The 15,426-nt window shown below is 51.4% G+C and overlaps 1 protein-coding gene across 2 annotated transcripts in view; it reads right to left on the minus strand.

Moving 5' to 3' along the window:
- STK32C (serine/threonine kinase 32C) overlaps window positions 1-15,426 on the minus strand; it is a 68,837-nt gene that overhangs the window by 21,701 nt on the left and 31,710 nt on the right. Inside the window, exon 2 of one of the 2 annotated variants that reach the window (XM_074545464.1) lies at window positions 6,994-7,049. The exons of the other annotated variant lie outside the window; for it this stretch is intronic. Within the exon in view, the coding sequence (XP_074401565.1) occupies window positions 6,994-7,049 (56 nt within the window). The remainder of the gene's footprint in view (window positions 1-6,993; window positions 7,050-15,426) is intronic. 2 annotated transcript variants of the gene reach the window in all.

Genomic DNA, 15,426 nt, shown 5'->3' on the forward strand with positions numbered 1-15,426 from the left:
TGGGAAGGACCGTGCCTGGCAAGCCTAGCCCACATCAAGGTCCTGTCCCCTGGCACTGCCGCTGGCTCCGGGTGCCCAGCGCAGGCCGCGGTCCCTCAGCCTCAGCAAAATCATGTCAAATCCCCCATCACAACACTGTTCCTATTGTGAGTTGTGCACCAGTTGCATCAGTTTCTGCTTCTATTTTTCATGCTCCATCTTTAATTCATTGCTGAGACGCAGGAAATCCCAGCGGCCTTGTAGTGGCTTGTGGGCAGCTCTACCTTCACCACAGAGAAACCAGAGCAGAACTGTATCCGGCATTTTGGAGCTGTGTCCATACAGCTCCCACGAGACTCAGACCAGTTTCTGAGCAGCACACGGACACTTCAATAAGAATTCATGAACTTTAGACCCACAAGAAGAAACAGATCCTGTCAAGAACCGGACAAAAGCTCCTTCCACAGACACCATTGCCCAGAGTAACAACAGGGTACACCCATAATGCTCTGGACAAACCCAGGCAGTATTTCCTTAATAAACTCTATTTGCTGTATCATGCTGCTGTACCCATAATTTCATAGGAACCGAGGACACTGCTCCCTATCATTTTTGACATTAAGTGGTTTGTAATTGGATTGTCCAACCATGAGCATTAACACAACATCCCAAGCTCACAAGCTGCAGCTTCCAAGGACCTGTAGATGACCTCGATGTCCAACACAGCTTCAATTTTATTGTTGCCAAAAGCTGCATCTGATGCTGGAACCTTCCATCTCTCAGCTCCATTTATGAGCTGGTGGGGGTGTGGGCTATGATGGCTTGTCAGAACAAAAACAAGATCCAAATGCTGGCCACATTTCAGCCTCTGAGAAAATTGTAATTATCATTAGTGACAAACGATGGGGTTTTTACTTTAAAAGTAAGAGGTTTTCATGTTGGCCATGTGAGAGCTGCAGTGTGGTGTGGCCGTGTGGGCCCTGCTGAGGGCAGGAGGAGCCTCTGCCAGCAGCACACAGGTGAACAGGATGTTCTCCCGAGGGCAGCCCTAACAGAACCATCATCACATTTCCAATCGTTCATCTGATCAATGCCAAAACATTCTGCTCGCTGTCCTTTCAGGTGGGTGAATGTTTACAGAATTCTCTGATGCACTTAGGCTATAGAAATCCCATAGAATAACAGAATCTTTTCAGCTGAGTTTAAAAAAGCCCTCCAAGACTGAGCTCCAGTATTTGACCAAACACCACCCTGCCAACCAGAGCAGAGCACAGAATGCCACATCCTGTCATTCCTCAAACACCACCAGGCAGGGGTGGGCAATGCACCACCTCCCTGGGTAGCCAATTCCAACGTTTCTCCAAAGCCAGGTCACCCTGACCCAGCTCCATCCTCCCCTGCTTCCTCCGCAGCTCCTCCTCCTCCTCCTGTAAGACTTGCAGCTCTGTCCTTTACCCTTCTTCAAGGCTGGCCCTGCTGACAAAGGGTCAGGGCTGGATTCAGGCACATCTGCCACTCAACAGGCAGCATATGCTGATCCATGAAAAGGTTTCCTTAATCAAAGACCTCAGAATGAGATCTCTTTGGGTTCAGGAGGGGAGGGGGAGCAGGGAGGGTGTGGGTGGATTTTGTTGCAGAACCTAATGCTGAAAAAGAGCCAGAAAGAGCCTGAGCAGCCAGCTGCTGTCGAGGCTCGGTGCACACACAGGAGTTCACAGAAAGCACTGCTGCTGGCACCAGGCACAGCGAGCTCTGTCCCTGTGGCCCAGTTGTGGCACACTCCTGCTCCCAGCCTGAGCAGAGCCCGTGCAGCCAGCAGGCACCAACAGGGCACTGACCCCCTGTGCCACGGGGCCAGTCCCTTGGGGACATCAGCCACCTCCTCCCCACCTGGCCCGAGCCACTGCCACACTCCAGCACCCACTGCCAGCAGTGCCAGCCCCCGGGAGAGCTGGGGGGCCCAGGGCCATCAGTGCGAGTTCGGGTGAGGGACCAGGCTGCTGCTGCCCTCTGCTCTCTTACACCTCTGTCCTGCCCACAGGCCCCTGGCTGCTGGAGCGAGGGTCCATCCCTCCTCCCAACCCACAGCAGCGTGACTCACCCACAGGGAATGATGGGGGCTCAAATAACCCCAGGCAGCTTCTAATGCAAACGTTAATAAGGCGCCGGGTGTACAATAATAACAAAGGTGGGCAGCTTGTTTGATAAATCATGGTCTTTTGAAGTCTGATCTTTCAGAAACCCCCCCAAACAGGCCCCCAGTGGGAAAGTGCAGGATAATGCCCAGCCCCTTCCAGCTGAGCTCACTGCTCACCCAGTCATTGCAGACCCTTCAGTGGCATTCCCACTCCGTAATTTTCCTGCTGCTGCCCCCACAGCCTGAGATCCAGACAGTGAGGAGGTGCTGGACCCCACCACCCCTGCGCCTTTCATGCTCTGCCATTCTCTCCCGTGGCTTCTACTGATGACACACTCACAGCTTAGCAACATCCAGGAAAGAAGAAAAATCCCTGGGTACTACTGGGGACACGGTGTCAGAGGGAGGATCCCCCTGTGGGTGCTCTGTGCTTTCTCACCCCCTGCTCCTGGTCACTGTCCCCAGCCCAGGCTGGGGTCCAATGGTGGAGCACGCTGTGGAATCAGAGAATCCCACAAAAATGGAATATCCTGAGCTGGAAAAGACCCACAAGGAGTCCAGCTCGTGTCTCTGCACAGACCCCCCAACAATCCCACCCTGGCACCCCTGGCAGCGCTGTCCAAAGGCTCCTGGAGCTCTGGCAGCCTCAGGGCTGTGCCCATTCCTGGGCAGCCTGGGCAGTGCCAGCAGCTCTGGGGATGAACCTGTCCCTAGTGTTAGTGTCCTTCACATCACCCCTGCTGCAGGCCCCATCTCCTGCATCCTGCAGGACTCCCTGGGCAGCCTCGGGGCCGGGCAGGATGGGCCCTGAGCAGCTCGGGATGGCCCCACAGCAGCAGCTCTGCAGCACCCCAGCACCCACAGACACCCCTCAGGCTGTGCCCTCTCCATCACCAGGCTGCCCTTTGACAAAGCCAAGGCAGCCCTGGCTCCAGAGCCTGCCAGTGACATGGTGTGGGATCAAGTGACAGGAGCAGTGTCCAGCAGGGACAGCCTCTGTCCAGCCCTGGAGTGGCTCCAGCAAGCCCTCAGCCTCAGGTGAGATCAAGGACAAGAAAGGAAAAATCAAGGGCAAAAAATATGTGTGGCAGCTAAATAGCAAGGGATTAAGTTTCCAGCCTTTCTTTAGGGGGAAAAATCCAACATTTATAAAGCTGGAAAAAAAGAAAATGGATCAAGCCAGTGTTGATGTCAAAGAGGGATTCAGTTGAGAATAGACTTGAAGGGAATTTTATTTATGGTGCAGCTACTGGGTGGGCATCTGTGACCTTTAGAAAATGGATTAAAGCCTTTCTATACCCAGCTCCAGGCTGTGTGAATTATTAAAGCAACAAAATCATGAAGTTGAAGCACTCGTACAAAGAAACCCAGACACAGCCAGCCCTCGCTGGGAGGGTCAGGGGAGCTGGTCACAGGGACCAGGACCCCCAGCTCCCCTGGAGCAAATGAAAGCCAGGCCCCCACAGGCTCCCACCCCAGCACACTGGTTCCCTCTGGAAGATTCCATTTCCTGCTGCTGCCCATTCCAGCCCCAGCCCTGGTTTAATCCCCTGTTTCAAACGGCACACAAAGGCACAAATCCACGCTGAAAAACTTCAGACGTGTTCTTATTTCTTCTCAGCAGTGAAGTGTAAATAATGAATTCCCACAGCCCCATCCAGCTCCTCATCCCTTGGGAAAGGCAGCTGGGGCTGCAGAACCACGGGGGAAGCCAGGTGGGAGGAGGAGGTCAGGAGCAAACAGCCCCAGCTGCCTCACGGGGACTGAAGCCACAAGAGCCCAGCTAAACCAGGCAATGCAATGCCACCCCTGCCGTGGGACATCTCTGGTCTCATGCTGGCTCTCGAGAAGCACAACGAACCTCAGAGCATATTTCCCATGAAAACAGGGCCACAAACTGCACCCCATTCCAGAAACCCCCTCCTGGCTGCTGCTCCTTGGGAAATGGCATCAGAGCAGCCAAAACCTGGGCAACTGCTGCTGCTGCTGCTGCTTGGAAAGGAGCCTGTGCTGCAGGAGGAACACTATGCTGACATTAAATCACTGAAAATCAAATAATATCACCTCTACTATGTGTGGAAAATATTCCACACTTGCTAATTGGTGCAAACATGGAATTGAACCTGACCTTCATTTGATTAACTGCATCTTAAAGCTGATTAAACCCATCTCTAGGAAACAGAAATTGTCCATTTATTGCAGATATGCCAGAACCACAGCTCTGGGGCTCTTCAAAAGGGATTTCTGAGCTCCTTTTCCCTTCCTTTCCTCCAGTTCCCACACTGAGGATGTCACCATCTGTCCTGAGAGGTGCACAAAGTGACTGTGGAAGGAAATGCTGTGCTCAAGGCCAGCCCAGGCACTGGCCCCAGGTCCTGTCACCATGGGATCACACAGCCACAGCTCCCACAGGTCACTCACACACTCAAACAGAGCACAGGGTCTGCTTGCACACTGGCTCCTAAATATCTTCCTGAACGTGGCCAGAGAGCGGTTTAATCAAGCAAACCAAGTCACTCCTAAACTTTTAGTAACACTCGCCAGGTAGGTAGTTTTATGTTTTCTGTGATTAAATGTGAGTTGTAAATGACTTAGTAAACGCAAATGCTTTTCTCAGTGTCAGAGAAAATTCAGCATATTGACAAAGTCATCCAGAAAGATGACAGATGAATCATGTCAGCATTTTGTTGAAAGTGTGTGTACAGTTCTGCTGCCTGATAGACTGCTCCGTGCTAGACTTAGCCTTCCTGCACCACAGAGCACAGAGCGAGCAGCTGCAGGGAGCAGCCGCAGGGAGCAGCTCTCTGCAGAGCCAAGGCACTCCTGTCCTGGGACAAGAACTGGTTTTTCTGTTTTATGTTCTGAGCAGAATTAATTTTCCAGGTGCTGCTCCTTAACATAATAAAACCTCCTTGTCTGGAAAGTTTATATGTGAAGTATGAATCTTCTCCTATCAGCTCGAAACAAGCTGCTCTTTTTCACTGAGGTTTGGAGTTAGTGTTTGGTCTTTGATTGTGAGCTGAAGACACAAGACCTTGAGTGTTCCTGTTCTCACCAGGAGTGTCTGGGGAGACTTTCTTCTGCTGTTTGCCTTATCCACACAGCACAAGGGCTGAGCTGGTATTTAATCACTCGCCATCATTCAACAGAAGCCCAGCAATGTGACAGAGCTCTGCTGCACGCTTTCCCCTCTCCTTGCTCAAGGGATGTGGCTGCAAAGAGGGGTGAGTGTTTCAAACCACCCCCTCAAACCGCCACAGTGACTTTCACACGGCTGGCAATCCCTTTCCATTACCCCAGAAGTCCCAGGCAGACTCTCATGGAAGCCCAGCAGGAATTCACGTGGGTGGGTTGTGCCAGAGCAGGGTAATGGATCTCCTGGTGCTCAGCAGGGAGCTGAGGCTGTATGGGAACATCTTCTCTAGAAGCAAGCACTGATGGCAGCACTGGGACCGAGTGTCCCCTGTCCTGCCTCTCAGAACAGCAGGACCCTCCCCATACAGACCACGGCTGATTTTGTCATGCCACCGTTACACAGCACCAAAACTGCTTAATACACATAAAGTATTCAAAAAGAGATTTCGGTAATTGGTAAATATTTGGGGTCTTCTGACCAAACAGGTCCCAGATCTCCTGGGAAAGTTCTGCTTTTGCAAAGTTTCCATCTTCCAGCCATCCAATCATCCAAGTATCCAAGGTCAGGCTGCTCCCCGGGCCATGGCCCAGTGGAACAAGACCTCGTCAGGCTGTACCACAGAGGGAGAAGGCAAAGGACAGTGTGGGTCATCTCCAGAGCCAGATCTGCATGTTCTCACCATCGTGGCATCAGATTTTGATCAAAGTGTGATGGGAGAAACCAGCCAAGATGACCTGACCAGAGGGAAACACGAGCAGGTGCAGCTTGCCCCACCACTCAGCTGTCCTGTTTATGTCCCAGGGCATGGGGACACCTGTGCCACCCACTGAGCCGGGCTGGGCCCTTCCACAGCCCTGACACTGCACATTTCACACACTTCCATGGCCATGTCTGCCCCCAAAGCCCCAGTGCTGGCACACAGCCCCACCCACACCTGAGTCACTGGGCGGGTGGCACACCTGGGGTCAGCGCTGGCACTGCCGCTCCCAGCTCGCGCCCACCACACACAGGTGGGTGAGGCTGCACAGGGGCACCTGTGCTGCTGGCTGGCAGCAGAGCACAGGGACAGGAGCACTGCAGAGCTCCCAGTGCAGCCCCGTGCTCGTGTGACATCCCATGGGCACCGCGCTGGCACTGCCAGGCAGGGGCAAACGCCAGAGCCACCTGCACAGGGACAGAGGGCCAGCCAGAGGAACAGGCAATGGAAAGGACTGACACTGGGAAACCAACAGTAACCGACTCCAGAGATACACAGCTTTTTGATCATCACCTCCCACAGCCTCCCACATGCTTGGCAAGAAAAGCCAGTTAAAAATAAACAACAAAACCTCCTCAGCATAAATGATTTCTGATTGGGAAAACAGCCCAGAACTTCACAGAACCCTCCTGACCCGTGTGCCAGCTCAGTCAAGCATCAAGGACAACTTCCAGCACCTTCCTGCCTCACTGCCCCGCCACAACCCAGACATCCCCACTGAAAACATAGAGAATGCTTGCTGTGAAATGGTCACAATTGTGCTGGTAACTTACAACACATCTGTTGCACCAAGGTGCCAAGAATTACAGCAAAGCCAAATGGCAACAAGGTATTTTCCTGAACAATTTTTCCTGCGTTGATTGAGCAGCCATCATAAAAAAATACAAAAATAGCCCATTTTGGCCCCATTACTGTTCCAATAAACCACAAGTACATAACAGCAGACACCTGATAAACCATGCAAGACTGAGAGCTCCAGCCTACCTTGCCAAAGCTTCCCTTCCCAATGGCCCGGAGAATCTGGAAGTGGTCAAAGTTCACTACAAGGTAAAGAAAAAAGAATTTACATTTGTAAATGCTTTACTACAAATAAGCTTGCATTTTAAAGGAGGCAGGGAGACAACTACAGAGCATTGGCCAAGCTTTTATTAAAAGTTTTCCTCTGGGGAAGCTGCAGGACAGCAGCTGCTTTCCTTTCAAGTCTCTTCACGAGCTGGCAGAGGGTTGCATGAGGTTACTAAATGAGTGGTTTAGCACAAAGTAAAATACAGCTTTAACCTGTGTGGATCTGGGGGAGCTTCACAGAGCTCAGGGGCAAACTGAGAGTGTGGCTGAGTGGCGAGCATGGTGAGACCCTGCCCCACGCTGTGCCCTGCCCACTGCCCACTGCCCTCACCCCACAAACACTGACTACTGCCCCACAGATGCTGCCCACTGCCCCACAAACACTGCCCCAGCCCCACAAACACTGCCCACTGCCCTCACCCCACAAACACTGCCCACTGCCCAACTGCCCACTGCCCTCACCCCACAAACACTGCCCCAGCCCCACAAACACTGCCCACTGCCCCACAAACGCTGCCCACTGCCCCACAGATGCTGCCCACTGCCCCACAAACACTGCCCTGCCCCCTGTGCTCAGCCAGCGCTGGCTGTGCTGCAGTTGGTGCTGCCAAAGGGCAGCATTAGAGGACAGGGCCAGCCCTCCTCTCCCTTCACGTGCAGACCCATCTGGAAGACATCCATGGCTTTTTCCAGAGCCAGCGTGAGGAGCAATGACAAGAGATGATCGTGCAGCTGTAACACTCAGCCACTGACTCCATCAGCTGCTGCTGCAAACAAAATTATTTTTATACCAAAGCACTGCTGTGATTTAATTTAATATCAGTGTTAAATAAAGAAGACAAGGTGAGGAGGAGCTTGCTGATGGACTGAGCCCACCTGCTCAGATACAGCTGTCAGCCCTTGCCAGCTGTACCATGAGACCCTTCCCGTGCAGGGGACCCTCAGCACTCCTTGCCACAGGTCTGGATGAAAAGAAATGCTTGGCATGGGCTGGGGGTTTGCAGCGTGAGATGGTCAGCAATGAGCACTGAGCCTGTTGGCTGGCCACAGAGACCAAAATCACTCAGGAGGAGTGGGAACAAAGAATTCACTATAAATATTACGAGTCCCACTCCCAGATCTTAAATAAATGCACATCTGTCATCTCTGAGGATGAATCAAGAGCCCACGCATGCTCATGGAGTTCCTATTACCCTTTTGTGCTAGGCTTATATCCAAAATATTGTTATTGTCACTTTTGTGGGACGTTTTCTGCAGGAGAGCTCAGAAAACTTTGCCAAATGAAACTGAGAACAGAATCTGGGCCAGCTCGTACTCTGTGTGTCCCTGCACTTCCAGTTCCCTCCCTCGGGATGCTGAAGGGCAGAAGCACCACCACTGCTCCATGTTTAGCTGGTTTAGTTGGTTTAGCTGACTGTGTGGTGATCAGCCAAAGGCTGCACTCCTTGCTCTTGGATAAGGCTCTTATTCCACCCTCAATGACTCTGTGATCTGCTCGAGATCTCTCCAGAGACCCCACAACAGAGCCCATGGGGACACCAGTGTCCCCACATCCACCAGTGTCACCTCCTCATCATCTCCCTCCTCTGTGGGCCTTTTGTTTCAGCAGAGATTTTATTGAGGATTTTCCTCCCTCTCCTACTAGAGGGGATGCAGTGAGCAATGCAAAGCTGCAGCTTCAGCTTCACAAGTATTCTGTCTGAAATGTTCTGGCCGAAGCATTTGCAGCAATAGATCAAATGTTTTCCACGTGCAGCCAAGTCCACTGGCTGACCTCCTGTCACCAAAAGGATGCCCAGCCACAGGGAGCCCCTTGGAAGGGGGGCTTTTCTTGACAATTAAACCACATGCAAGTGCTCAGGATCTGCCATCACTCCAGGAGGAGAGCTTTTGGTAATTCTTTGTTATAATGTTTGGAATATTGTGTAAAAAGGCATTGCCTCTGAGGAAACAAACCCCAAAGTGTCATTTCCATGTATCCATGACTACAACTGATCTGGGAAGCCTGCTCGAGTCAGCAGGCAGGAAACAAACCTAGAAATGAATATTTACCAGGCCCTTGAACCTATCAGAAGAGATGTCACTTTTAATAAATTAATACAGAGTTCTGCTGACGGGAAGTTGGGATGATGCACTGCCTGGTTTCCCAGTTCCAGTATTTTCTGCAGCGTTCAGGAGGCAATCTGATAATTCTGTGTAGGTAAACAATTCTATGATTACACGATCCCAATAAAGCAAAAGCAATCTCAGCATGTGAAGAAGAAAATCATAGTAGCAGTGTGCTGCTTTCTGTGCACAGCACAGTGGATTACTAATAATGTTAACTTCTCACTACAGAATACGTGATTATCCCCAAAATAGAAATGTGAACCTGCCTGGAACAAGTGCGTATGCTCCAGAGGCTCTGCTCCCGGGGCTGACAGGGGAAAGCTGTCATTCACCCGCAGCCAGCAGGGCTGCCTGACTCTGGGGCACCGCTACGAGCCTGAGTCACAGCCACAGCGGGGCCTTGGGTGGCAGGAGCAGGAGGGGACAGCTGCTGCTCTGCCAGGCCCTGCTCGCCCCTGCTCTGCCTCTGCACAGCTCCAGCTCCAGGCCGGAGGGGCAGAAACAGCCCTGCCTTCAGGAGGGGCCAGGGTCACTCACAGGGACCTGGAAACCTGGGCCTTCAGGAACCATTTCTGTACAGAGGCTGCTCAAGCCTGGAACAGGCCTCCTGCAGCCACGGTCATGATCCAAGCCCGTCAGGGCTCAGGAGGCACTTGCACAATGCCCTTAATGGCATGCTTCAGCTTTGGGCACTCCTGAAGCACCAAACCCGGGGACTAGGTCAGTCTAGGTGAGTGGGACTAGTAGGTGCCTTACAATGGAAAATATTCTGTTCTTCTGTTCCATCCCATCCCATCGCATCCCATCGCTTCGCATCCCATCGCATCCCATCCCATCCCATCCCCACCTGCAATGTGCAAACAGGAGGAGCTGGCTTGCCCCCCAGAGCCAGCCCATGGCCTCTGCAGTGTGCAGTGCCCCAGGGTGCTCCCTCAGCTCCTCACAGGAACAGGACACTCACTGTTCCAGCAGCTCCTCATCTCCGTGGCACCTCGGCAGGGAGGGGAACCACGGGACAGGAGACGCTGGCATTTGCCATGTGCCGCTTCCCAGCTCTCACTGGCACCAGTGACAAACCATGAATCACAAATAAAATAAATACCATAGCCTGGCTTTGCTGTGGCTCTGTTCTCCACTTCCAGGAATGCGTGACGAGCGGGACAGCAGGGGTGGCAGGGATGGATGGCAGGGATGGATGGCAGGGATGGCAGGGATGGAAGGCAGGGATGGCAGGGATGGATGGCAGGGATGGAAGGCAGGGATGGATGGCAGGGATGGCAGGGATGGAAGGCAGGGATGGATGGCAGGGATGGATGGTAGGGATGGATGGCAGGGATGGATGGCAGGGATGGATGGCAGGGATGGATGGCAGGGCTCCACGTGCCCACAGGACCTCCCCAAACCTCACGCAGCCCAGCCCTGCCCACTGCACAACAGAATGCCAGGTGCTGCTCTGACATCCCTGTAATTAAGATCTCATTGTAATCACAAGATGTACTGTGGGATAAAGCCGGCTGGATACACAGCTTCCACTTGCCAGTGAAACAGAGAATGAGGAGTACATTTCCCAATTTCCCTGCAAAAATTCATTGCACAGAGGGATGAGGGATTAAAAAAAAAAAAAAAGGGTTCTTCACTATTTTAAAATTATTAATGTTTTCATTACTTTTTGCTATTTATTCTGCATTCATTTGCAAGACACCCAAAAGTAATACTTCAGAGACACAGTGGACTCCCAGAGAGTGTCCAACATCAGGACCTGGTATTAATCTCCAGCAGCAGGAGAACAATCTAGTAGGATGCAGTTAGTAAACCTGGTCTACAACACCCTCAAATCTGGGGAAGCCAGCAAAATAAATCACATGTTAAGGTTCAAGTCAACCTTTTACTCCTCAGCTGCATGTTTGCCAGCATCATTAATACCAACAGGAACATTTAACTCCAAGAATGATTCTCTTCAACACTAAAGGCCTAAGAAATAATTTTTTAATCTTGTAACAGCAAATGTGTCAGGGTAGTATGACATGATCCACTTTCCATCAATGTATTTCTAGACACTGGCATAATAAACAGCATTTCCCTACTCAATGTCTTCTGCAATGTAGCTTGGAAGAAGCACCCCAGTAACTGATGTAGAAACATTAAATTGTGCCCACAAAAACCACAAGTTTGCTGCCACAAATGCTGTGAGTTTGATCTGGCAGGAAGGAGAGGCCCAGCTTAGCTGCAAAGCCACCACTCACAGGGTGACACGGGAGGTGAGGCCACCTGGGCAGGGACAGAGGGGCCATCAGGACATGGGCATGGGCACCTGCACGGGGCACGGCAGGCAGGGCAAGGGGACGGGACAGGAGCCCAGCAGGATGAAGAGATGGGGATCTGGGGCAGCTCTGGGGGCCTGGGCAGGGATCAGACACAGAAGGGAAGGAGGCAGAGCCACACGGGCAGCAGCAGCACCACAGCACACAGGGAGCATCCCCAGGGATGGGATGAGTGCCAGGAGCAGCAGGAAGAGGGGCAGGACAAGGGAGGGCTGGGAGGACTCGTTTGGAAAGCTCTCACACAGGAGCATCAGCCCGGGTGAACTGGGAGGTGGGGAAGATCAAAGGTGGGATTTGTGCTCAAACACAGAGCTACTGATGGAGAGAGGCAGCACAGGGCCCTGGGGGAGATGTCAGCAGTCCCTCCCCAGCCTGAAGCCCCTGGAACACAGGGCATCCAGCCAGAGGCCCATGCAGGGCAGGACACCACTGCTTTCCCTGTTGGCCCTGCAGAAAGCACAGGCAGCAGCTTTGGTCCCCAGCATCTCGGGCCAATCTGCTTTGCCTATTCATAGACACAGAGAAGATTACACAGGTGAGGGAAATGGAAATGCAGTGTAATATGGCTGTCAGGAACCTCCAGTGAGCATTCAATAACCAGGAATCCAGAGAATGCTAGTAGATAATGGAAGAAATTAAAGGTACAATGCCAGCCCAGTGCTGTAATGAGCCCCTTTAGGAACCACAGACTCAAACCTACTATTAGGAAGCAACTCTAAAGCCGTGTAAAAACAGAGACTTTTTGTATAATTAAAAATGAGTCCCTGCAACTCTGTAAAGAATCAAATGCACCATGCAAAGCAACTGCTAAGTCAGTTTATGAAGACTGGGTAATGGATATGCAATACAGAAATGTTTGCATTGGCCAGAAACCATTCCTAAACAGCAAAAAAATACCCTTTGCATTGGCCAGGAGCCCTTCCAAAGAGTGTGAGCAGGTTGCATTCACTGATCTCCATCAGCGAGCTCAGGAGGCACTGGGGATGGAGAAGGAAACCCAGCACCTCATCCCTTGTGCTCCGTGACCCTGACCAGTGCTATTTCTGTTAGAAAAACGTGTAACTGTGCAACAGCAACCAGGGGGGACAGCAGGGCACTCATTAACCAGCTGGGCCCTGGCTGGTGCAGTTAACGAGCACTAAATGAGTTCACAGTGGTCCCAAAGCACGGGACATGTGGTCACACACAGGAGGGTGAGCAGGGCTGCCCTCACAGCAATCAGGGCTCAGGGTCAGCACATTTGGGGCTGGCTGCAGGGCAGCTCCAGAGTTCACAGTGGTGCCAAAGGGAGTGCCCAGTGCCCCAAGGCCAGCACCCAGACAGGTCTTTCCCCCTGCTGCCACGTGTCTGGCTGGTGTTTCCACAAGGGCACAGCCCCTCGGCAAACCTGCCTGGAAATGATCCATTTTACAGGGCACCTCTGGTTAAACAGCCTCCTGAAATCACAGAGCAGAGCTGTTGGAAAGGCAAAGGTCACTCTGGCACCCACCCTGCCCACAAACACCCCAGGAAACCTGCAGGGCCAGGGTCACCTTCCTGCCACAGCCAGGGCAGGCCTGGGCTGGCAGGGGACAGGGACAGGGACAGGGACAGCCACCACCCCATGCTGCTGCCCAGGAGCACTGCCCAGAGCACCAGCACCACTGCACACCTGGACACACCTTCCTTCCTTCTGATCCCAGGAACAGCCACTGCACACCTTTGTTATCATTCTTTGCCATTCTATTCTTAGCTAGCCTGCTGCTCCTTTCTTCTATTCTTTTAGTATAATTTTAATATAATATATATAACAAAACAATAAATCAGCCTTGTGAAACATGGAGTCAGATCCTCGTCTCCTCCCTCATCCTCAGAGCCCTGTGAGCATGGTCACAGCCAGGCTGTCCCCAGACACTGCTGCAGGCACTCCCACCACTGCACTTCTTGGGTTCTTGCCTTTTTCCGTACTTCTACCAATAAGAAAATTTTATTTCAAGGAACTATAATTGATTTATGCAAAAAAAAAAAAATTAGAAAGCCTCTATAGCACATGTTTTTAGTAGCATAATGTTAGCAATAAACAGCTGCTGGATGTTACTTAATGTTTCTGCAGCATATGTTAGGAATGATAAATGGCTGGGTTTCGGTGCCTCATGAAAGATTGAGGCTGTACCGTGTTCAGGGCTCGCCTGGGACTGCTGAAATCCCCAAAGTGAACAGAAGCACCTTTGTAAAGCTACGTTAAAATTAATTTTAGACAAATTAATTCCAACCAGGTTTGTAAAGTTGGCTGGAACAGGACACTGAATTAATTGCCTCCATTCATTTGTTGACAACGTGCAAAATTGCCTCTTCTGGAGTGTTTTCAATACTGGCCATGCCAGTACTTCTTAGCACAATAAAGACTCTTCTGCAGTTTTATTTTAAAAGGTATAAAAGGAATAAAGAGTTATACAAAATTAAATGACTGAGCTCAAATGAAGTCTTCATTTCTCCTCTGAAAAAATCTGAATTTCAGGTGAAATATCCAAATTGGCTATTATTCACTGCTACTCTCAGCTCCTCGCCCAGCTCCACATCCTGACCATGCAGGGATTCTCCAGCCCCTTCCCAGCTCCCTCAGGGATTCTGCAGCCCCTGCCCAGCTCCTCAGGGATTCTCCATTCCCTTCCCTTCTCTGCACACTCCAGGCCCTCAATGGCAAATACAAGGCTGAGAACAAAGTTTGGGGTGTCTTTGCCATTTCCATTCAACACTAAAAGCTGACAAGCAGCTCTGCTCAGCACAACAGGAAGTTTGGGGTTGATCAGCCCGAGCTCACCGCTGTCCCTGGGAAAACATCCATGGTTTTATGCAGGTTCTGCATGTTCTGGCCCTTCAGTGTCCAGGTCTGCTGAGCAAGCCCAGCTTAAACACAATTAAGGAACTCTCACAGGGATGTAAAAGCCTTTAGTAATCAGAAATAAAATCCAGCCAGCAGACATACACTGTTTCCAGGAAGAAACTCATCATACTATTCTAAGCCAGCTGAGTCCTCCCAGGTCTATGAGACAATGGCTACCAACGTCTGATGAAGCAGGAGTCCGCAGGGGACCCTTGTGAGGAAGCAGAAAGCTTGAGGAGGAAGAAATGAAGAAAATATTGTTGAAATCTTTAATAAAATTCAGGATGTGGAAGTTCAAGAAGCATCTCCAATATTAAATGTGGCAGAGATGGATGACAGAGTCACAGCATCCCAGACTGGACTGGGTAAGAAGGGACCCCAAATCCAACCCAGTGCCGCCCCGGCCACCTTCCACCATCCATCCATCCATCCATCATCCATCCATCCATCCGTCCATCCGTCATCCATCCATCTGTCCATCACCCATCCATCACCCATCCATCCATCCATCCGTCCATCCGTCATCCATCCATCTGTCCATCATCCATCCATCCATCCATCATCCATCCACCATCCATCCATCCATCCATCATCCATCCATCATCCATCCATCCATCATCCATCCCTCCATCCATCATCCATCCATCACCCATTCATCCATCCATCCATCCATCCATCCATCCATCATCCATCACCCATCCATCCATCCATCCATCATCCATCCATCCGTCCATCCATCCATCCATCCGTCCATCCATCCGTTCATCCATCCATCACCCATCCATCACCCATCCATCCATCCATACATCCATCCATCCATCATCCATCACCCATCCATCCATCATCCATCCAGGTGCTCCCAGCCCCAGTGTCCAACCTGGATCCTGCCAGGGATCCATGGCAGCCCCAGCTGCTCTGGGCACCTGTGCCAGGGCCTCACCTCCCTCACAGGGAAGGAATCCTCCATTATATCCAAACTAAATTTAATCTCTGTCAATTTAATCTTTTAAAATCAAAGAAAGTAATTTAATTAGAAATCCCTTTGATGGGATGTGTGTG

Source organism: Zonotrichia albicollis, chromosome 7, assembly GCF_047830755.1.
Source record: "Zonotrichia albicollis isolate bZonAlb1 chromosome 7, bZonAlb1.hap1, whole genome shotgun sequence".
Lineage (NCBI taxonomy): Eukaryota > Metazoa > Chordata > Aves > Passeriformes > Passerellidae > Zonotrichia > Zonotrichia albicollis.